Consider the following 23257-nt stretch of genomic DNA (forward strand, 5'->3'; position numbering starts at 1 on the left):
AAGAACTCATAAGAATGTCATAAAACCCTGTTGAAATAATAACTTTAAATTACCTGGAAATGAGAAGCTTAATTCTTCCTGTAAAACACCAGGTTGTAAGTAAAAGGTCGATGTCCTATTTATTGTAAAGTACAAGTTTTATAAATGCAAAAACAACCATCTATTGTTTGTTTCACCACTTCTGTAAAATATTTTCCTCGAAAATTTCCTCTTTATTTTTAAGAGCCAAATTTACAAATATTTTTTTAAAAATTAATGAAAACCCATTTTACAGGCTTGTTGGACCAAACAGTAGTCTGTCTTCCGTTTTTAACAGAGTTTCTTTTACTAAAGACCTTTATTATATTATTACATGTTAATCGGTGCATTTATAACCCGTAATCTGATTCTGCCTGGTCTGTAGAGATACTATATTTACAAAAACCTGCATCCTGGCTTATATAATCCAACAGTTGAGAGGGAAGATTATTTATCTGGAGTATATTATCTTCGCGGCAGGGAATAATACCGCAGAAATCTCTACAATTTATTACAATTACCAACTTTCAGTTTTGTCTAATTATAATGTACCGCTACCTGTTGTGACTGTTCACTAGACGACGAATTAAGTTTGAAAACAGATATATTTTCTGCAATAAAACTCAGTTTATATAACAGGGAATAATTAGTCATAGAATGTACGTCATTTACCATCAAAGTCAGTAAGTTTTTTTGCCTACTGTTTTTACTTTATCCACGGAAAAGATCATTTATTGCCTTGCACCTGTTTTACAAACCCCTCTCCTTGTAACACGGCTCAAGCACCTGTTTAAGTTAAAGTCAAAATTGAATTCCCTAAACTTTTTAACTGTTCAAGGATTTTCAATGAAAAAAAAAAACAGTACAAAAAGAAGTGTCAAAATATTCCAAATATATTGTGTCTCTTCTTGGCAATGGACAGTGGGGCAAAATAAAAATAATATTAAAGGCACTGACCTCCAGATTTGGCAAAAATAATCTTTCTTTCAAATTGAAAATTGGTCATATCATGAACATCAGAGTATGGTTTATTTTAAAAATTCCAAATCAAAACTAAAAGATGACCGCGTCGGGAATCGAAGCCCGGAAAAATAAAGACATTTTCCCGTCGTCATAACCAACAGCGCTATAGCAGAATTAGTGAATTATAACTTCAAAATATAGATATTTGTAATGGAGACAGTTTACCGGAGTAAAGCGTTACAAACGCTTTTCGATTTTCATCGTAAAAAGGAGTAAAAACAGCAAATACTCATGTGTTTCCGTAACATATAGTTTTGTCAGTAATTAAGTTTTAAGCCTTCTTAAGAAATATAGCATTTATTTCCAGATATCTAAAAAGATGTTGTCAAACAATCTGGAGGCCAGTCCCTTTAAAGGCATTTTAACATATTACAAGACAAAATATTACAAAATATGGCAAATGCTCAAGAAATTTAAAACATCCTTTTTAGCTCACCTGTCACAAAGTGACAAGGTGAGCTTTTGTGATCGCGCAGCGTCCGTCGTCCGTCCGTCAGTCCGTCCGTGCGTGCGTGCGTAAACTTTTGCTTTTGACCACTCTAGACGTCACATTTTTCATGGGGTCTTTATGAAAATTAGTCAGAATGTTCCCCTTGATGATATCTAGGTCAAGTTTGAAACTGGGTCACGTGCGGTCAAAAACTAGGTCAGTAGGTCTAAAAATAGAAAAACCTTGTGACCTCTCTAGAGGCCATATATTTCATAAGATCTTCATGAAAATTGGTCAGAATGTTCACCTTGATGATATCTAGGTCAAGTTCGAAAGTGGGTTACGTGGCCTCAAAAACTAGGTCAGTAGGTCAAATAATAGAAAAACCTTGTGACCTCTCTAGAGGCCGTATTTTTCATGGGATCTATATGAAAGTTGGTGTGAATGTTCATCTTGATGATATCTAGGTCAAGTTTGAAAGTGGGTCACGTGCGATCAAAAACTAGGTCAGTAGGTCTAAAAATAGAAAAATCTTGTGACCTCTCTAGAGGCCATACTTATGAATGGATCTTCATAAAAATTGGTCAGAATGTTCACCTTGATGATATCTAGGTCAAGTTCGAAACTGGGTCACGTGCGGTCAAAAACTAGGTCAGTAGGTCTAAAAAAGAAAAACCCTATGACCTCTCTAGAGGCCATATATTTCAAGAGATCTTCATGAAAATTGGTCAGAATGTTTATCTTAATGATATCTAGGTCAAGTTCGAAAGTGGTTTACGTGCCATCAAAAACTAGGTCAGTAGGTCAAATAATAGAAAAACCTTGTGACCTCTTTAGAGACCATATTTTTCATGGGATCTGTATGAAAATTGATCTGAATGTTTATCTTGATGATATCTAGGTCAAGTTCGAAAGTGGGTCACGTGCCATTAAAAACTAGGTCAGTAGGTCAAATAATAGAAAAACCTTGTGACCTCTCTAGAGGCCACATTTTTCATGGGATCTGTATGAAAGTTGGTCTGAATGTTCATCTTGATGATATCTAGGTCAAGTTCGAAACAGGGTCATGTGCGGTCAAAAACTAGGTCAGTAGGTCTAAAAATAGAAAAACCTTGTGACCTCTCTAGAGGCCATACTTGTGAATGGATCTCCATAAAAATTGGTCAGAATGTTCATCTTGATGATATCTAGGTCAAGTTCGAAAGTGGGTCACGTGCCATCAAAAAGTAGGTCAGTAGGTCAAATAATGAAAAAACGTTGTGACCTCTCTAGAGGCCATATTTTTCATGGGATCTGTATGAAAGTTGGTCTGAATGTTTATCTTGATAATATATAGGTCAAGTTTGAAACTGGGTCAACTGTGATCAAAAACTAGGTCAGTAGATCTTAAAATAGAAAAACCTTGTGACCTCTCTATAGGCCATACCCTTGAATGGATCTTCATGAAAATTGGTCAGAATGTTCACCTTGATGATATCTAGGTCAAGTTTGAACCTGGGTCACGTGCCATCAAAAACTAGGTCAGTAGGTCAAATAATAAAAAAAACCTTGTGATCTCTCTAGAGGCCATACTTTTCATGGGATCTGTATGAAAGTTGGTCTGAATGTTCATCTTGATGATATCTAGGTCAGGTTTGAAACTGGGTCAACTGCAGTCAAAAACTAGGCCAGTAGGTCTAAAATTAGAAAAATCTTTTGACCTCTCTAGAGGCCATATTTTTCAATGGATCTTCATGAAAATTGATCTGAATATTCACCTTGATGATATCTAGGTCAAGTTTTGAAACTTGGTCACATGCGGTCAAAAACTAGGCCAGTAGGTATAAAAATAGAAAAACTTTGTGACCTCTCTAGAGGCCATATTTTTCATGAGATCTTCATGAAAATTAGTGAGAAAGTTCACCTTGATGATATCTAGATAAAGTTCAAAACAGGGTCACGTACCTTCGAAAACTAGGTCAATAGGTCAAATAATAGAAAAACCTTGTGACCTCTCTAGAGACCATATTTTTCAATGGATCTTCACGAAAATTGGTCAGAATTTTATCTTGATAATATCAAGGTCAAGTTCAAAACTGGGTCACATGAGCTCAAAAACTAGGTCACTATGTCAAATAATAGAAAAACCGATGTCATACTCAAAACTGGGTCATGTGGGAAGAGGTGAGCGATTCAGGACCATCATGGTCCTCTTGTTTAATAAAAGCTCTATGTCTGCAATTGAATAATATTTCTTTTATGCCAGGCAAATGACCTATATACACGCCAAGCAAACGGGGTAAAGTTTAAAAATATAACTACTTTATCGATGTTATATTTTGATTAGATTGTAGGAGTGTTTTAACGGAATAATATAAGTAGAAAAAAGAAGGAAAAGTAGGACAATGCTTTTAGATTGTTATCAATATAAGTTCTGACTTTCAAATGTAATCATTTGAGCCGTGCCATGAGAAAACCAACATAGTGGGTTTGCGACCAGCATGGATCCAGACCAGCCTGCGCTTCCGCGCAGTCTGGTCAGGATCCATGCTGTTCGCTTTTAAAGCGTACTGCAATTAGAGAAACCGTTAGCGAACAGCATGGATCCTGACCAGACTGCGCGAATGCGCAGGCTGGTCTGGATCCATGCTGGTCGCAAAGCCACTATGTTGGTTTTCCCATGGCACAGCTCATTTTATGATAACACATGATGAAAATGTAAGATGAGTATATATCATTGAGATTTCAAATGAACAAACGCATTTTCTTATCACATCTACCCCCATCTTGTAGCTTAACTATTTTACGATACCTAATATGATATACCTATTATAAATTATGTTCAAGTAGGCAATAAAACAACATGCTGAGGAAATCTTTAAATGAAAATGATAACACTTTAAACCTAATTTTATACTCTTTTAATCTGACGTTATTATTCGTTTACTTGTATAAATGCTTACATTAGTGTTTAGACTAATGTCTCCCCATTAAGCTTATGTACTTTTAGCTCTTTTGTAATTAGCTTTGTTAATAATTACCGTATATTTAAAAAAATTACGTAAATATGTCATCTTTTTTTGCAAAAAGAATGAACTGAGGGTGTTTTAGTTTCAGTGTAAGCTCACGTGAACTCCATGCAGTTCTTATATTTCACTTGCGGTGAGTGAACACCAGATGCAGTAGTTTCTATTGTGGCGTAGGCACGAGTGGGACGGTAATATCTGCACGGTATTCACGGGGAGAAAGATAAAACTCTGCTGTAGAATCTGCCTGGTAACATCACCATATTCTGCTGCCGTTGTATGTTTAGTACAGTTTTACCTGTTCTTGAGGGACCACAAAGAACAGTAGATATTTACAAGTAAAGTTTTGGACAGAAGAAAAGTTGCCAGCTTTAATTTACAACATATTTCCATCAGCAAAATATACAATTCTTACTTCTCGGCGAATCTCATCATGGTAAAAAAATATTAATATTATATTATTATATTGATATATTACAAGGCCGAACATTATTTTAACCTTGAATGCATTTTTTTTTATAATTTATTATTATCAAATGCATTCTAAATTCCAGTCCATAACATGCCCTTGAACTTTTTCTTCCAACATTTGAAGTAAACCATAAACAAAATAATTATTTCCGGTCCATTTAACTTATTTGTTCTCTAGTTTGATTGAAAATTTTGAAACGCTCTTGACAGCATCTTCAGTGTCTGCAAAAGATATCAGCAATTTCTAATTTAAGAACAAGTTTATCTGTAATCTTCAGATGCAGAACTAAAACGAAAATAGTCATCTTTAAGTAGTATTTAATAGTGCATTAAATCTTAATTACACAGCCCCCGAAACATTGAAAATATTTACGATTAACAATGAAATATTTGGCTCTTTTTCAGAAAATAAAACAAGCAGCAATCATCAGAATCGGAAGCGGAACTCTTTTAGACCTAACCTCCTGTACAGCGAAAAACTTTTTCAAACTGAACAATGAAAAGTTTCATTCTATTGAGTATAACCTTTCTGTTCCGAACCCCTTGTAAAGTGATACCTCTCCAAACTAAACAATTGTCTTTGCCCGATATAAATTCATTCTATCGAGAATAGCCTAACTTACATGAAAACCTCACAAAACAGAACTTTTTGGGTGATTCCAATGCTGTAGTCTGGCTACCGACTAGATAATCTTTTTAAATGTTACATGTAATCATTCCTCTTATATATTTTGACCGATCTTTCTTGGCTCTGAATATCCAGTGTTTTGTGAAGGAAAGGGACATAATTATACAAAATTTGAAAAGCCTCAGGAGTTATCTCCTGTTAACAAAATACAAGGCCTGAATATCAAATATATTTTTCACTGGCAATACCCAAGCGAAACATGCGTATCAAAATTAGTATTAATGTAAATATTCAAACACAAGCTTCTTTGATTTTCATAAAAATTCCACCGGGTACCAGCTGTGATATAAAATGATTTATGTAACCAATAAACGTCTTACTTTACTAAATAGAACATTAACATTACCCATAATGAAGAAAATAGCTGCAGAAGCTAATTTGTATCAAATTAGCAATTTATCAACACCAGACCACCCAAAATGCATGTTAGGTTCCAATGACCTACATTTTCGGAAATTAAAGGCCAGGTTATATTTATTTAGGTCAGTCAAATTTCTTTAATCAAAAGTGAAAAATGTAAAAACGTGTGGAAGTCTGGCACTGGTTGATGAATTGCAAAATTTGTATAAAAATACTAGAAATTTGAAAAAATCTTGTTGTTCTTAATTGTAGTTCTGTTTCAAATTACCAGGGATAATTTTTTTCTTGATATCTCATTAACTGTTGCATGCCTATGACAGTGACTATTTTAATGTTTTTCCTAGGGCCTATTTTAATAAGTTATATTTTGGTCTACGGTCTTCTGAAACAAATTCACACTGGGGTCGTACGTAACTTTTTTGAAAATGATTTTCAGATTAAACGCACTAGAATGGCGAAGAGCAAGATTTCTGGAACTTTTACAGGTGGAAAAACGTGCGCTCAAGTTGCAGTTGTCAATGAATTCTAAGCCCCCTACTCCACCGCCACCACCACCCCCGTGCACATATACCGAAACAGCAATAACAAACAAGCAAAAAGTTTCTTTGAAGGGTCACATGATATCTTAGAAAATGTAAATTCAAATTTCATTCCGGAATACAGGTAACCAAAAGCTAACTTTTGAAATTCACGACAAAAAAATAATCAAATAAATTAAGACGCACTATCATCTGTTGCTGCAGTACTTTGTTGCATTTACGAATAATTTCCTTGAACGATTTTCCCATCTCATTTATAAACAGTTTATACAGTCAGAAGATCCGTTTTTGTAAATTTGTTTAACCGCTACCTAAACAAATACTCAAGTTAGATGCACCAAGAGCTCCCGAATCGAAGCAATTTATCATAGTGAAAATTACATTGCAATCCGTTTTGATATAAGCCAATCCACATTTTCCCTAGAATTATAAATCCATAACCAAATAATCAATTAATGTGCCAAAAGCTGTTTATGAAAATGTTATTTTAGAAATGCCATGGCACACAGGCCTTCCGTATCTTTGACACTGTGGCGAGGAATGAAGTTATTTTCACTGGAATGTGAATTAATGGACTTTTTTCCTAGAAGTCGTTATGAATTATAGTAAAATATCTATTGCAGTGTTACAGGCAAAAGCCATATGCCTCGAACCACAACTTTTTCTGGTGCAAATGAGTATTAGAAATAATATGTCATTGCTTTAATAGGGGGCAGTGGGGTGCGAAAAAAATTTGAAAATTCCACAAGTTTGCGTTGATACCAGTGCGAAAAAACAAGAAAACAATAAAAACATAAAAATACGATTTGAAGAAATGTCGGTGAATGTATTGCATATACTTAGCACAACATCATGCGACAATTTCAGTCTTGTTTTAATGATAAAAACGAGTAAAATTTCGGTTTCAGGACACTAAATATTCATACAAAAATTGTCCAAATTGCACACCTAGAACAACCTGTCCGGTATTATCTGCAAATGACTGACCTAAAACATATGGGTATTTTTCAAGCATGTAACCAGACGAAAATAATATTGGTAAAACTCGATTAAAGACACAATAAACAACCAGGTCTTTAAAATTCATTAGAAAAGGTAACGGGCAACAATACGAATCTGACCCCTGTCACTTAAAGTTTGAGTTTGCAACTGCAGTGAAAAGTGATTATTGACCCTTTCGTAGCTTCTATACTTCAAATGCAAAAAAATGACTTCATAATTCAACATAGAATACATAAATCTTCGTGTAGTTAATTCTATCAAAATCTATTATGCATTAAACTACTGTTGGCTTATCGGTGAAAAGTTCGTCTGCTACGATAACAAGTTTGAAGACAAATGACTCCAGTTCCTCAAAGCTTCAGGCATGCTAAGGAACTTTGTTGGAGTTTTTGTTCGCAGAATTATGCTATTATATTTTAAGTGAAGATGGGAGGCTGGGAAACTGACAGAAATTTTAAGTACGAAGAAAAAAAAACACCAAAATCTATGCTGCAAAGTTTGAAACATTGGCGGATGAGATCAAGATTTTTTTCTTTTCTTTCCTTCTTATACAGTGTGTCTTTCCACTGTTTTCTGTAATCAAGTTGCTTCTTATTTTACCTCTGTGAGGTAAACATTTCAAAAACTTGACTTTTGGTTAAAATAGCATAAAAGTGGCCAAAAGCGGCAGTATTATAGAGACAGTGAAGAAAAACATGAGAAAAAGCTGAGAAAAATATTTCTAAGTCATCCATCCTAATTAATAAAATGTTTTTAAAAGGAGATTTTCATTAAGATTTTAACTGAATAAAATTCTTCAAGGTCCTTAATGTGTTTTAACTTTATGTTGAAAGCAGATCAAGCTGCAGCCGTCCGAATGGAAGATGTGGACACTTACACATTGCGCATAAACTGTTATCATGACCCTCGCGCATACTGATAACACTTGTCTAAAGTAAGTATTTAGTCAGAGAGAAAATAAATAAGAAGATAAATGAAAATCGATTTTAAAAAGTAATTTATCTCTCGGTATATAACAGTACAAGAGGGTAAGTATAGCTACACTGATCCCTGGTACTATGCCTGGAGTAGTAAGGTATAACATGTTACGATGTACAGTGGCTTTTTTCATATCTGGTGCCAGTGGAGTAGACAACGAGACCTAGAACATCGAAAACCAGAACATCTTACTCATATAACAAAAAAAAAAATGCACTTCAATCCATAGCTTCTTAACGTTTTAATAATTAGCTAAGTGTAATGTACTTTCATTTTTTATCATAACGTGCTTTTCGCACGCCTCCGTTGGCCACTGCGGCAATGACGGATTTCAAACTGCGGTATAAAAATGTCATGGATTAATAAAGATACACCTAGCTTAATGGATAGATATGAATCATAGATATGAGTAAGACTGTAATTATCACGATTTTCTGTTTACACGCTGGAGATCCTGGTTTCGGAAGCTGTTTATTTATACAACAATTCTTGTTGCAATGGTAGCTCTGCATCCTGCTGAACTAATGCACTGATGTATTCTGGGTAAATTGTTCATGTCTGGAACCGAAAGAGTAACATATCTGTTTCAGAATTCAGTACGTGTACGCGTGCGGGTACTTGTATTATTTCATCAGTTCCGTAAAAAATATTGTCCAAAAAAAAAAAAAAAATGCGCGCACTTGATACACATTTACTTAACCACTTGACCTTTTTTTATAGAGGCTTGTGTTTGAAGATTAATATTGATATTATACGCTAAAGAGAGCAACAAGGTGCACGTAGTTAATGAAATAGTGCTATCATAATACACATTTTATAAGTAACTGCGATCAAAAAGAAGCACAACAAATTTAGATTTTAACAGTCACTGCCACAAAACGCCAGTCAGCGGGATTTAACCACCGTGCCTGGCCCGGGTTCATTCCGGACAGTTCATGATCTTTATCAAGTGGAGAGCTTTTGAAGTGAAAATGACGTTCAATGGTCGAACTATAGTTACCATTCCGTTTTTATTTCACTTAAATTGAAAACTGTTCTGGTTTAAGATAACGTGGGCATCTTTATACAGTGTAAATCATGAAGCTAGATAAACAGTGGGAAGGATAAGATAACGCTGCGGTCCGAAACATGAAACATTGTTAACATACAAATCAAAGCATTTAAAGCTAGCATGTTAATTATGAATGAAAAAGTATAGAACACGACAAAGCAAAGAAACGGCAGATTTGGTTTGACTGAAGCAGTTTTAGGCGGGAACGAAATGAGCCCTTACGAACCCCAGCCCCATCCCCATCCCCAACACCTTTATCAGATAAAAATTGAACGATTTCCATGAACCCAAAGAACAAGAAAATATATATAAAATAATCTCTGAATCCAACGATAGTCATGTACGATTATCATGAAGCAATCTCATATAGAAAGATAGTGCAATGTGCAATATGTCTTTGCATTCGCATGAATTATTCGCGATTTATACAATTCGCGAGCAATGGTTTTTAAAGTCTGGAAATCTTTAGGTTTCCGTCAAAACAAATGGTTCTTTATTTGATATTAAACTCATCGACTTTATAATTCGGCATAACTATGTAAAAGTGACATACATGTAAAAGCCCACACTGTTGTTATGGAAACATACGGAATATAACGACATTTTCTTATCTAGATCGAACTAAAACCACCAGATATATTTTCTAATCTACAGTATATATGAAATTAGGGAATAAACTGCAAAATACTAGAGACTTTAATTATCTAAGTTTTGACAGTCTCTGGATACTCTTGTACATCAAAAGCGGTCTTAAAAGAAGAAAATTTTGATGCAAAACACGTGGCACGATGTGCATATTTGCATTTGATGCAGCTTCAAAGTTTATGGGCCGTAAAATTGACGTTTTTATTACCTCTTTTAATAAAATGAACAAAATTCTACCCAAGGAGCAGCGTGTGAACGTAAAGAATCTAGTAGTAAATTTGTATTTGCTATATGTTATACTACCATAATATTTTTTTTTATCAGGAATTGCCAAAAGCAATTTTTTACAACACGTGTTGACAGATGCATTTATTACGTTATTTTGATGGTTCAGTGGCTTGGTGGCATCACAACGCAATATCTACACTATGACGATGATTAAAGTAGTAAACATGTGATGACACTCGGCAATTTTCGTACATTTACGTATCCTTCGTATGCCGTCTCGGCATCACTCGGCCATGCAAAAATCCTTTCAGGAATCGGATATTGAGACAACGTTATCGAAGGTATAATGTCCTCGAGTTAATTAGAATAAATCCAAGTGTCAACCATTCTTTTCAATAACTGTACGGTATTTGAAGCAAGAAAACTTTCTAGAGATGGGAAATTATCTATGGAATTTCAAGACTATGCCAGACTTCTTTTTTTTTTGTAAAAGCAATAGGCGCTACAGAATTATACATGTCGTCAGTAATTAACAATTCGACAAAATAAATGTCACAAAATAATTCATGTCGACATGAATCAAAACTTCTACAATATGAAATGCTGTAATTTATGTCAACAATCATTAATTTTGGTATTCACTATTTCCACGCAAACTATAGTCACGGAGTCACGGAAATTCCTTTAACGCAACACAGGACAATAGGTCAATACGTTTCACTTGCGGTAAAGAGTTTTTTGTAAATACAAACATGTTTAAGCAATGTCAACAAATTATTGTCTAATGCAACATAAATGCCGTGGACAACGGGAATGAGGGTGGGGGGGGGGGGGGGGGGGGGGGGCGGAAGAGAGAGACACTCCACTATACCTTGAGGACATAATCAGAAATCGAACAAAAATACGCGCGAAGACAAGATCATCAAATCCAAGAATAATCAAGAGAAGCCGGACAACAATAGCGCGGTATTTTTGTGCGGTGTTCTATTTCTCGACTAGATCATTAAGTCCGCGGCTGTCTTGTTTTCAGTTTTGTGCCAAAGTTGAAGTTTCTGTTGTTGAAGAGTTCAAGTAACAGATGTATTTCATATTGTGAGACAGAGCCTATTATAAACATTACTTGAAACACTTAATAAATTCCTAAGTTCAAAGACCGCTTAGGTCTCCACATAAATTTCAGACGTAATCATCAGAATAAGAAATAGCTGTGCCTCTATTATGTGTACCTTACCCCTACAAAATAAGCTAGTCTAGACCCCCTTGAGAATGTGTTGTAAATCAAAACTGACATTCTAATAAAGGGGCAATTATCTAATGTAAATATTATCCAGATATTATAAATACTATAATATTACGTAACAGACGAAATATATCCCCTGACGAACAAAAGCAAATCTACGATTGCAACCGAGCTTTTACGTTAATTTCCCCAAAAGTATTGCATATTACCAGAAGCACGTTCACAAACCTATTTTGTTGAGCGCATTTTCATCAACAGATTAGCAAAAAAGAACGTTAAAAATGAGCTCAATTATATAGTCGGCAATATTGTCTATAGCCACTTGAGCTGTCTTTCAGACAAACAAATGGAATTCATGTAAAATATTTGAGGTTTACGTATAAAAGACGTTCAAGGAATGATTATAACACTTAGGTCAAAGGATTGACTTTCTTTAAATAAAAGAACTTTATGAAAACAAAAAAAAACATTCGTAAATTTAGTGAGAAGCAACAGGCGGTTTGTATCAAAGAAGAAGGTTAGAAGAAGGTTAAAAATAGACCTTGTTATCACATGTTAAACAAGGCGCCATGTGTATCGAATCTTTGAATGTTTATTCAAAGCTAAGGTCTGAAGCATTCAATAGATATTCTGAGAAAAAACACATTTTTGTATCTAAAAGAACATGGTACAAGAAAGGGAACAACTGCTAATAAATTTCGTTTCTTGCATTCTACGTAAAACGACCGTTGAAAACTTGGGGCTGTTTAGTGCAAGTGCAAAGGGTCATAACTTATGAAGGAAAATATGTTGCGGTGACCTCCCCTATAATTAAAGGTTTGAGATCTGAATGTCGTTATGTTGTTTTATGTTGTTACATACAACAAGTGCAAAACATTCAATGATAGAAGTTTCTGTACTATTGGTCCAAAACTTTGGAATGAACTGCCGTTAGAACTACGCAAAAGTACATCACTTGACACATTCAAAAAAAATCTTAAGACACTGTATTTCAGAGATTTCGCGGCATTGTTTTAAATTTTTTGATAACTGTTTATCATGCGGATAACTGTTTATCATGCGAAAACAGCAGGTGATAGTTCTTAAATTTATGTTAAAGGTTTTACATTTCAACATTTATATTTCCATGGTTTGAGCACTGGTATTGGCAATGGGGGTAAAATGACCTCAAGGGGAGGGGTGCGGTCATGACTGTTTGTTACAATAAGGCTGTAATTATTATCATTGTCATTATTAATATTGTTATGATTACTATTATTATTATTATGTACAACGCCATTGAATATATCATTTATAAAGATAGGCGTTTAATCAAATTATTCAGTTTCAGTTTCAGTTTTATAATTACTCTTTATAGAAAGGGGAGATCACTGCACAGGTTGGGGTTAGACCACTTGCTTTCATAAGTACACATTTATAGAAAATACTGCTATTATTTTAAGATCCAGAGGTGTAAAATATAATGAAAATAGGCTTAATTTACTATACAAAAATGTAAAATAAGAACAAACGTAACATTATGTAGCTATAGTTACATTGTATGATTGTTCAACTCAGACTATTATGTCATACATTTAAAAACAAGTCATTAATCTATCGGTAGTAAAATTTATATTTAAAAAGGCAAATATTAAATTTCTAAGTGACTGAAATATTTTCTTTTGTTATCCTTTTTTTGTTTAAATATTTGCGTGTACTTAGTGCAGCGAATCAGTGACATAACCGGGTGTTGTTACAAAAGCATTTTTTCGCGTGACAGAATTTTGTAATTGGTTTAAGTGACTTATCAGGGCTTAGGAATGCACGCGATATTGAAAATGATATCATCAAATGACATTTAACAGATCTGACTGTACATCCAATATTGAGAATAATGTATGAATTGTCACCAGATGACTCTTTAAAAGACATGACTGTATTAAAAACCTGCTATTAACTTATCGAATATACCGCGCGTTTAACTTAAGGATTATACTGCTGTCGCATAATGCAGTCTTAAACGAGACCTTTAAATGGTTTTAGTTTACTAGTACATGAGAAAATTATGATTCCGATAAATACAATATCCCCGGAACGTGAAAATTTAAGTAAAATAATTGCGTCCGTACACTTTGAAATGTTTAAGTGTTAGCGAAAAATGTCAAGTAATGCCTTAATGTATCGAGAATTTATCAATATACACGAGAGTATCGTTCCCTTCAATTAAAACAATCATATGATTCATATTCAATAGAACTTCAGCAATAATTATGACAAATCACGGAGACAGTCAGAGACCAGTTGTTCTGTCGGCGGTCCATGATCATATTGTAAAATTGAGACAAAATATAGAGATTTCGTGTGTCAATGTCACTTAAGTCATCAGTGCCACTATCAATGATATACTGAATAGATATTTTCTGGGACCAGGCAATTTGGAGAAAATCAAAGCACTAAAGGGCATGCAACATAGCGGGTAGCAAATGCTAAAGCGAACATTTTCATCCGTAAACCCTCTGACTCAATAGGATATGTTTTAAAACATGAGGAATGATTCAAACGTACTCAAGACATTCAGAAGAAAATTGCATACAAATATAAATGTCATCACCGTAAACAGTCGAAGTGACTTCCTTTTCATGTTATTCATTTTATGTTTAAAGGCAACATGCGTAAAAAGTCGCCAACATCAAACAATTATAATACATAGCTTCATTTTTTCTCTCTTTCGTTTTCGTTATTGTCTTATAATGTTATTTGCATTTTAATAAGTAAACTTTCTTACCTTTTGGATATGTTTCAGGTTCGGGTGGTTTTTCGTGTTTCTGTTTCTTGTGGTGTTTGTTGTGTTGCTGTAGCCAGTTCTGAGGTCGCATTTCTATGCTGTTCCGCACTGTCTTTTCCAACTTTTCTACAATTGCAGTTAGGTTCCGTACCACAGAATCTAACGATTTGAAATTTTGGTTTAAATTGTCAACATTTTTCTCTTGCGAATACATATTTTGTTGTAATTTTCTTAAACTTTGACATTCTTTTTGTAATTTGTCTTTATATGTATTCATATCTGCTGATAAGTTACTGAGTTTTTGACCGTTTTGGTCATTTTGAACATCACTTGTAGAGTTGGTTATTTCATTTTGGTGTACAAACATTTGATTAAACATGTTTTCAAACACTTCGAATCGTTTGTCTATATCCTTGTTCAATTTGTCAATGTACTTTTTACACCTACATCTCCGTCTTTTTGAATGTTTTTGATCACTATCTTCGCTGTACACCATAAACAGGATGGCACACAAAACTGCACCCTGTAGCGTCCGCGTTATCCTCATTGTTTTGTATGTGTTAAGATTTTTTCCCCTACAATATCAAATTGTTTCCGACTCTAAATATGTAGAGTGCGTCACCAGTTACATTTAAATGTTCACTAGAATCTAAATAAAGCTTTAAAAGCCGGATGCGCAAGATGTTTCACCACACTGTGACTGTAGTGTCCGTTCCTGACTGTAGTTAAATCTTCCTTTCACTGTATATCTAATAAAATAGACAATTATCAGCGTGAATATTCAAACTACTCAATTACTGGTTCCTACCTTGGTTGGTATTTTCTAAAACGCTACTGGCAATATTTAAGCAAGGCAAACATGTTTTATACTCTAAAACACCATGTGAAAAATAGCATAACATCTTGTTTATCTGTAAACATGAGCTTTGGATTAGGAAAAAGGAAGTGTAGACAAAATTCTGGAATTATTTCAATTTGTTTAGACAAGTAATCATGTAATGGTGTTGAAAATCTCTATTTATCAATATAGAAATCTCTCAAATGATCACGGTGTCAGTATGTTGAGGTAAAGTAAGTCCCCCTTATCTTCATAGAACATCACAGCTTCGCTAACATATCTCTCATCTTCGTATACCTAATGAACATTAGCCCACAAAATGATACAGACTGACGGAACTGATTGACTCCCGCGGGATTTTCATGGACGGAAACATTGGGGTCGACTTTATACATACGCGATAATCACGTCTACACTCATCAGAGTACCCAAAGTATCAATTCGCAGTGAACCAGACTAAATAGCGCATTAAAACAGAATCAAATAGTTCTTTTTTTTAGCTCTTAGTAAATTTTTGTACTTCAGCTAAAATCATCTCTATGACTGGCCTGTCAGTATAATTCATTTCTTGAAACAGTATCGTCAAACTCAAAGTCGTGGTTACAATGATCATTTTTTCAAACATACTGACGAATAAAGCATCTTCGCCGATAAAGAAGATCCGGAGAGTTCGTTCTATGTTCTTATGATATATATTTTATGTTTAACCATGCAGAGTTACTGACAGTATAACATGTTGTCGCATCATATATATCATTTTGTTGGTTAACCAGTATGTAAACTGGTCAAAACAAGTTCATGTAATGGGTGGAAGAAAACATAATGTTTATTTTGGAACCTATCTTGTTTTTCTTCTGTACCATCTATGTAACAGTCGAGATAGTGGTCATGTCTGTCAAATAATTGTTCTTTGTAGGGAAAGTAAATAGTTGATAGTATTATATTTCAATGTCTAATTTACTCATAATTTGATTTTTTAAAAAAGGAATAAAATATTCTGAACTGAAATAGTCCGGTATATTCTATGATGCTTCCTTATATACAGCCCTAAGTTCGAACTTAGAGCACATGTGAGCCACTTAGAGCTCATTTACTTTGGTAGATATTTTGTCACATTTTCATTTCAAAATTAGTGATTGTAGCCAGCCTATATCCATAGTTTGTTACAATCTTGCCATCAATTATCACATATGAAAATATGAAAATATAATAAATGAAATGTGAAGACGCGTAATACTCCATACTTAACATATGACTAACCGGTCAGTAGTCAAATCTATTGACCGGCAAGCTATTCCAGAAGTGTTTTATTACCTGACACCAAAAATACAGTTTTATAATCATTTCATTCACCAGCAAAAGTTTGTATTGAACTGTTCACTGGTCAATATCACTACTTATAGACCGGCGATTTATATTTATTATAAGTTGTCATGTAATAATCTTCCTTATTATAATTATAGTGATAAGTTAAACTAGCTACTAAACTGCTTACGAAGAAATTGTCACAGATCTTCAGATTTTTTTTTCTTGTAAAGTATATTATGCTGCTTTCTCCTTGATTCGAGCCTCTTAAATCTTTTAGAGGTGTGCAAATTTTTGTAAACCTGTTCAATTAAATAATTTTTGTTTTTTTTGTTACAAAAATATTTGCATTTAACAATGGGCAATAAGAATTACAATGTTATCATCTTTTATATGTACTTTTTTGCATGAGACTGAAGGAGGTGAAACTCCACATCATTTTAAATCTTTCTCATCGATTCGAGCCCTCTGTTTGGAAGGTCATTAAATGTTTATGTTTGCATATTCTATTTCCATAAAGCAAATTTCTATCAAGTTTGACTTCTTGTTCACTCGTTACAACAGTCGAAATATGCTCGGGGTGCTTTAATTTGAAATTTGGGCTCACAATATTACCCACTATGTAATTTCCTTTTGAAATAAGTAATTCTAGATGCAAAAATTTAAAATAGGTATTTCATCAATTTTTTAGTGGTTTTATGACTAATATTTTCCCAGGCATTTTAAAATGTAAGTGACACAAGTTTCTGATGGAAGAACATGCTACATGAGCATGAATTTTACTAAAACACAAGGGCTCGAATCGATGAGAAAGCTCGAATTGACGAGAAACAGGCATATAGATACATAAGCCAATCCTTTTTGAAGATCATTGAAACATTATCCTTGGATAACCATTGTATACTGGCTACATTTAATTCTCTGATCAATGTACTATAGTCTATGAGCTAGTTCACTGGTAACTAACTAATCAGTCACAAAAGTACTTTGTTTACATGTAAAACATGACACTATCAAACACAGTGCTTGTCTATCACTAATTGTTGTCAGTTCGGACGGTTCATACAACTCATGTTGCATATCTAATATGTAATAATATAACGCCTCAAACTTCTTTCCTCAAATTCTTTCATGTAATATAAGACTTCTGTAATTAACTATCACACACATTCTTACAAATTCACGCTTGTTTTTAATATACGAAATTAATGTACAGATTTTCGCTTGAAATTCGAAGCACCAGTCTTTCGTTTACAAGAACTCAGGACTGGTCGTAATACTGGGTGCAAAATTTCGTACTAACTAGCAAAAATTAAGACGAAAGGTCAAGGAAATTATCAGACTTTTTTACTTAATATATAGATATAAAAATGCACTTTATCTTTTAGTTTATGACTTCAGAGATATAACATTAAATCTCTATTATATAAATAAATGACCCGCAACAGGAACAGCATTTTATTTAAGTCTTAGGAAGTTTTTTTTGTGTTTTATCATATATATTATATACCCTAAATGCAGATTTTTTTCCTTTTCATTATGGTATTTTTCAAGTTCTATATGATTATAAGGGGGCCTCTGTGACCGAGTGTTTAAGGTCACTGAGCTTCTAATCACTTGCCTCTTACCGCTATGGCTTCGAAAGCTCGCCTGCGATGTAGAATTTTTAATGCAGCTAATCATTACAGAGTCCATGTGCCCGCCAAAGCCTGAAATAATACCGGAAGGGGCACCTGAGGTCTTTCTCCATCACAAAAATATGGGGAATCCCCTTATGACCTTATGTGTCGGTGTGACATTAAACCCAGCGTAAACAAAATTCCGTCTTTATAAAGGGAGGTAATACAAATTAAAAAATATAACAAAACCTCAAGATGTTCTGGTTAAACAGCTTAACATTTTGGGGATCTAAGAGATTTTTTTATTGTACTGAGTAAGTACTTTGTTTTTTTAGTCTCATCTCTGCATGTAATAATATGTTTCCTCGTCGGTCTTCAGATGAAATAATCTCCATTCATTCAAATGTATCTGTCCCAGTGAATTTAGTGTTAGTACACATTTATACTTGTAACTGCATTTCTACAAATTTTTGACACTGTTGATACCAAGAAATGACCGCGTCTTATACGAGGGTCAGTTCAAAAGACCCCATAGTGCATGTCGGCTGTCGGGGTGCGTCTTATAAGCGAAACCTTATAAGCGAAAATATACGGTAACTACATATATTAAATGTGTACCATTTTAAATATAATTCCCACAGTTAATACACATATTCTTGTTAATTCTTTTATTAACATAACCCCTTTTAGTAGTAATCAATATTTTCAAATATGAAATTTGGATTAAGTATACCATTAATATAACAGTGTTTGAAGGACTAGAACCAGATGTACCTCAATGCCTCTTGTTAGAATAATTGATATAACCGGAGCATGTAATGTCTGCAGTTAGAATGTATTAGTTAATCTGCTAATTCTTGCTGCGTGTTTTGTGTCCCAGTGACACATATGTTAGCAACAATCTGGCACGAGAAAAGATATTTGCTCTGATAACAGAATATGCTAAGCTGGCAGTTTAAAATGATTAAATCATGTTCAATATGTTTAAATGTATAAGGAAGTACTGTACAGTTTCTGGATCATTAGCAATGTTACATACTGCGGAGAGAATGGCATACGTACTGCCAGCTCTTCAGTACGGTCATTTATAAATCCAATCAAATGTACAGTAAAAAAAAAATAAAGTCAAGCTACCCTCTGTTACCAACGCGTTTTTCAACTTATTCACTTTTTCGAAGCAAAACTACCGTAAAAATTACAATGTGCGCTCAAATAGATTCCCGGCGTTTTCTGAAGAAAAAAAATGTCATATGCAGATATGTGTCATAAGCTATGCTACAAATCCAGGAAAATGCTAGCTCTACAAAGTGGAACGTTTTAGTAAATTCCTAAGATATATATTTTTTAGTCTAAATTTAGAGCAACCTTATTCGACATGTAAAATCGGCATACAAGTGCTAAATCGGCAACTTATAACTTTCCTAGCCGTTTTCCCCCCTCAGTTATTATTATTTTCCGACTCCATAATGTCAATTTCCATGATTATTGAAAAAATGTGCTTTCCATATCAGCCTGTTTTCAATTAATTTTGTTTTATGTTACTATAATAATGTGCTCAGCGGATAAATTTCGTCTTTGGGGTAATTTTTATCTGCTGAGCCGATATAAGTTATTTTTTATAGATCGAGTATTAGTTAAGATTTTTTTCGACTTCGCAGAAATTAACATCTGATTAATGATCAACACATGCATGCGTATTTCCCGAATATTTTGAGTCATAACAACTGTCGGAATGCTTTATTTGTATAAACAAAATGTACATTTTGAATATATATATATATAAAATATAATGATAAAACACAAAGTATCACATTGCGCACGCCGGAGAACAACACTGGGTAAATTACTATTACAGACATCGTTTGTCTGCGCTTATCTCCTGTATCAACCATACATAACAATAATATGCCTGAAGATGTTGAAATATACACATGAAATTAATTAGCGGTGTCTTTGATCAGAGGGCTGTTGAGCGACATCGGTTAACGGGTAATATTAACGCATAACACCTACCGGGATTAAGCTACTGCCAAAGTCTGGATATGCAATAATATAGCAAAAAATAACTAAAATTTTTGCAATGGGGATTCTGGAAAGTTCATGCGCTGTTTAGTCGTGCTGGCCACCAACCAATAAAAAGCAATAATTCAAATTTACTAGGTTTTGATTCAAATGAAATTGATAAACTTATTTGTAGGCGACCACTGAAAATAACACTATGTCCAAGCGAAATGCTACCACTTTAGATAATATGAATATATTTTTTGAAATTATCTCTCAGTATACTCATTGCAATTCTCAATATTCTACCCCAGAATACTTTAAAGGGCTCCGTTCTTCCTATTTTTACATGTGCTCCGAAAAAAACGACAGCTTCCATAACTTGAGAAACGGTTTGGATGGATTATGGAGTACCCCCACTGATCATTTATTTTATGAATAAACATACTATAATGCAAATATATATTGACTTAGTGCACAGCAAGGATAACCCTTTAACAAAGTAACCGAAAAATAAAAAAAAATAATAAAGGTTTTGTTTGGAAAGAAAAGAGAAAAATGTACTTACTGAATATATTCCACAAATACAAATCACCTAAAAGTTATATTCCAACCACTAAAGCAATATCCATTAGTGGATGTCTATAAAAAATCACAGACAGTCATAATCACTCTACCATTACCCACTTTTATATTATGCTATGCCCGCAGTATAGTATCAACCATTATCAGGCTACGCGTTTTCTATCTATACTGATCAAGAAAAATCTATCAAGCACTGCTTTATAGTACCACTTGTTTACAAACCGATCACGCTGGGCTGATGAGCCTGCCATATGCTTTTTTGTCTGGTTCCCGGCATTTACAGGTAAGACGATTATATAGTCATGCGTTTCAACGTGAAACCAGAAATTAATTTGTAGCCCCTTGGTAGCGGTCAGTGTTGATGAAATAATAAAAGTAAATATTTGACGCTTTTAATACCAAAGCCGCCTTTATTTACAAGTAATTTTATTGTTGCTCTGATAATACATTTATAGTTTGTTGAAATAATGCCGTTCAAAAAAAAAAAAAAAAAAAAATCATCACATACGTACTTTCATCCATACAGTACACGTCCAACGGTTACGATTTATCAGTTTACACTTTATTAAGACACCCTTCCGATTTCGCCCATTACAAATTAAGAAAACCACTTGTAAAGCTCTTGATTTTAATTTCACCACATTTATGTGAGAACGCTGAAAGTACTCATTAAACATAGATATACTTATGACTATCAAATGGATTTAGATTCTCGTCTAACATTCAGTTATATTGATAAAGTTTCTGTACTACTCGCGAGGGGATTATTTTCGGGATCAGGACATCACGCTATTTCAAAACTCTCGTGAATAATCAAAAACAATATATATTTTTTTCTACAATCGTAAGAAGTAACTTCGAAGTGCTAATTCTAAAATGACGCGAAAGAGTCTGATGTCAACCAAGTAACGAAATAAAAGTAACGCGAAAATTACCAATTGATTATTCTATATTTCATAAATATTCCAGATTATTAGCATTTAATTTTCAAAATTTAAAAAAAAGTCTTTCAAACGAAATCTTTCTTTTTACGGGTAAGGGGAAATAAAAAAGTTACAAGACAATGATAACAAGTTACACGAAAATACTGCACGAATGCAAACCGCATACGCTAATAAGTCCTCTGCACGCTTTAATAGTAACTGACTGGTCTGGACACCCTTGAAAATTACGGTCGGTGAACGACAAATTAAGTTAAACCAACAACGAGTATTGGAACGGTAAAAGAACGAACCGAACAGATTGTTTTTCAACGAAATGTTTACCTTTACCCGAAGATATTATTTTGTTAAACTACGGTGTTCCTTACATATTTCATTTATTGTTTTCATGGTGTAATCAAGCGAATGTACATCTCACACTCGACCCAGAGTATAAGTTCGTACCACTTGAGAATATAAGATGTTCACGCTATACTGATATTTCCTTTTTATGACCATACGGTGCTCTTCTATCTTACATATAAAATGTTGCACGACTTTCACACGCGCCTTTGAAAAAAAAAATAAAACGATATCATGGAATGACGTTGTCCATCATTAACATTTTCCGTTTCGGGACTCAACGTCAGAAAGTGTTACAAAAGCACCACTTGAGGTAGAATCTGTTATTGCGTGTGGGGTCAATAGGTCAAAGGTCAAGGACAGTAACCGGGAGACTAAAAATGGTTTCTTCACTGCATGTCATAATGCATAATAGCTAAGACTTTAAAACTTTACACATTGACTAGTTTTCTTGAGGAAGATCCCGATTGAAATGGGATCAATGGCTTACAGGTCAAGGTCACAGGGATACCCCCCATCCACCACACAAACCTTCTTTTAAGTAACTCTAGTTTAGTATGGTATTTTAGTATCCCTCGTCCACATCCTACCCACCCGCCCACTAACCCACTCACTTCCAGCACGAGTTTCCCCTTTCCCGGCCAAGTACTATTTTAGTGACTTGTTTCTAAGTATCCTCTTCCCTAGATATCCATATCCCTCTTCCTACCCCCATCCCAACAGCCTTCCAACGGTAGCTTGCTGATTCCCATCTTATTGCCCTGTCCCATTCTATTTGTGAACGGGCGTATTATTCCCCGTAAAGTGGAGCTCTTGTGAACAATATACTTCAGTCCCGTCCTTTTTAAAACCATCTTAAAGCTTATACATTTTTAAATTAGTTTGTTAATTCTAGAGTTGACAAGAACGCAGTATTGTCGTAAGTACTTCTTTTATTAATATGAGTTATTTCGGTAATGTGTTCAGCCCCCAGTAGTACAGGCCTTAAAGACAATTCTTGTAATATTATTTCTAATTAAAAATGCTTTCCAACCCGAGACTAAAATTACAACTGCCTTCTTTTATTCCTTTTAAATGAACGAGTGCATATGGCATTAAATCAAAGAGTGAACAAGCCTTACAAGTAATAAATCTGAAGGGACACATTCGCAAAATAATACCCCTATTCTAATATAACAAAACAT

General features: G+C 34.2%; 1 protein-coding gene across 4 annotated transcripts in view; it reads right to left on the minus strand.

Annotated features, from left to right (window-relative positions):
* Positions 1 to 23257, minus strand: part of LOC123534932 (fibrinogen-like protein 1) — a 46376-nt gene that overhangs the window by 22710 nt on the left and 409 nt on the right. The window contains exons 1-2 of one of the 4 annotated variants that reach the window (XM_045317417.2): positions 21303 to 21468; positions 14443 to 15191 (exon numbers count right to left, since the gene is read on the minus strand). In XM_045317417.2, coding sequence (XP_045173352.1) covers positions 14443 to 14989 — 547 coding nt within the window. In that variant the 5' untranslated portion in view covers positions 14990 to 15191; positions 21303 to 21468. Of the gene's footprint in view, positions 1 to 14442; positions 15192 to 20773; positions 21186 to 21302; positions 21469 to 23257 lie in introns of those variants that run through there. The other 3 variants (XM_045317418.2, XM_045317413.2, XM_045317419.2) reach the window with 3 other exon arrangements.

The sequence above is a fragment of the Mercenaria mercenaria genome, chromosome 12 (assembly GCF_021730395.1).
Source record: "Mercenaria mercenaria strain notata chromosome 12, MADL_Memer_1, whole genome shotgun sequence".
Classification (NCBI taxonomy): Eukaryota; Metazoa; Mollusca; class Bivalvia; order Venerida; family Veneridae; genus Mercenaria; species Mercenaria mercenaria.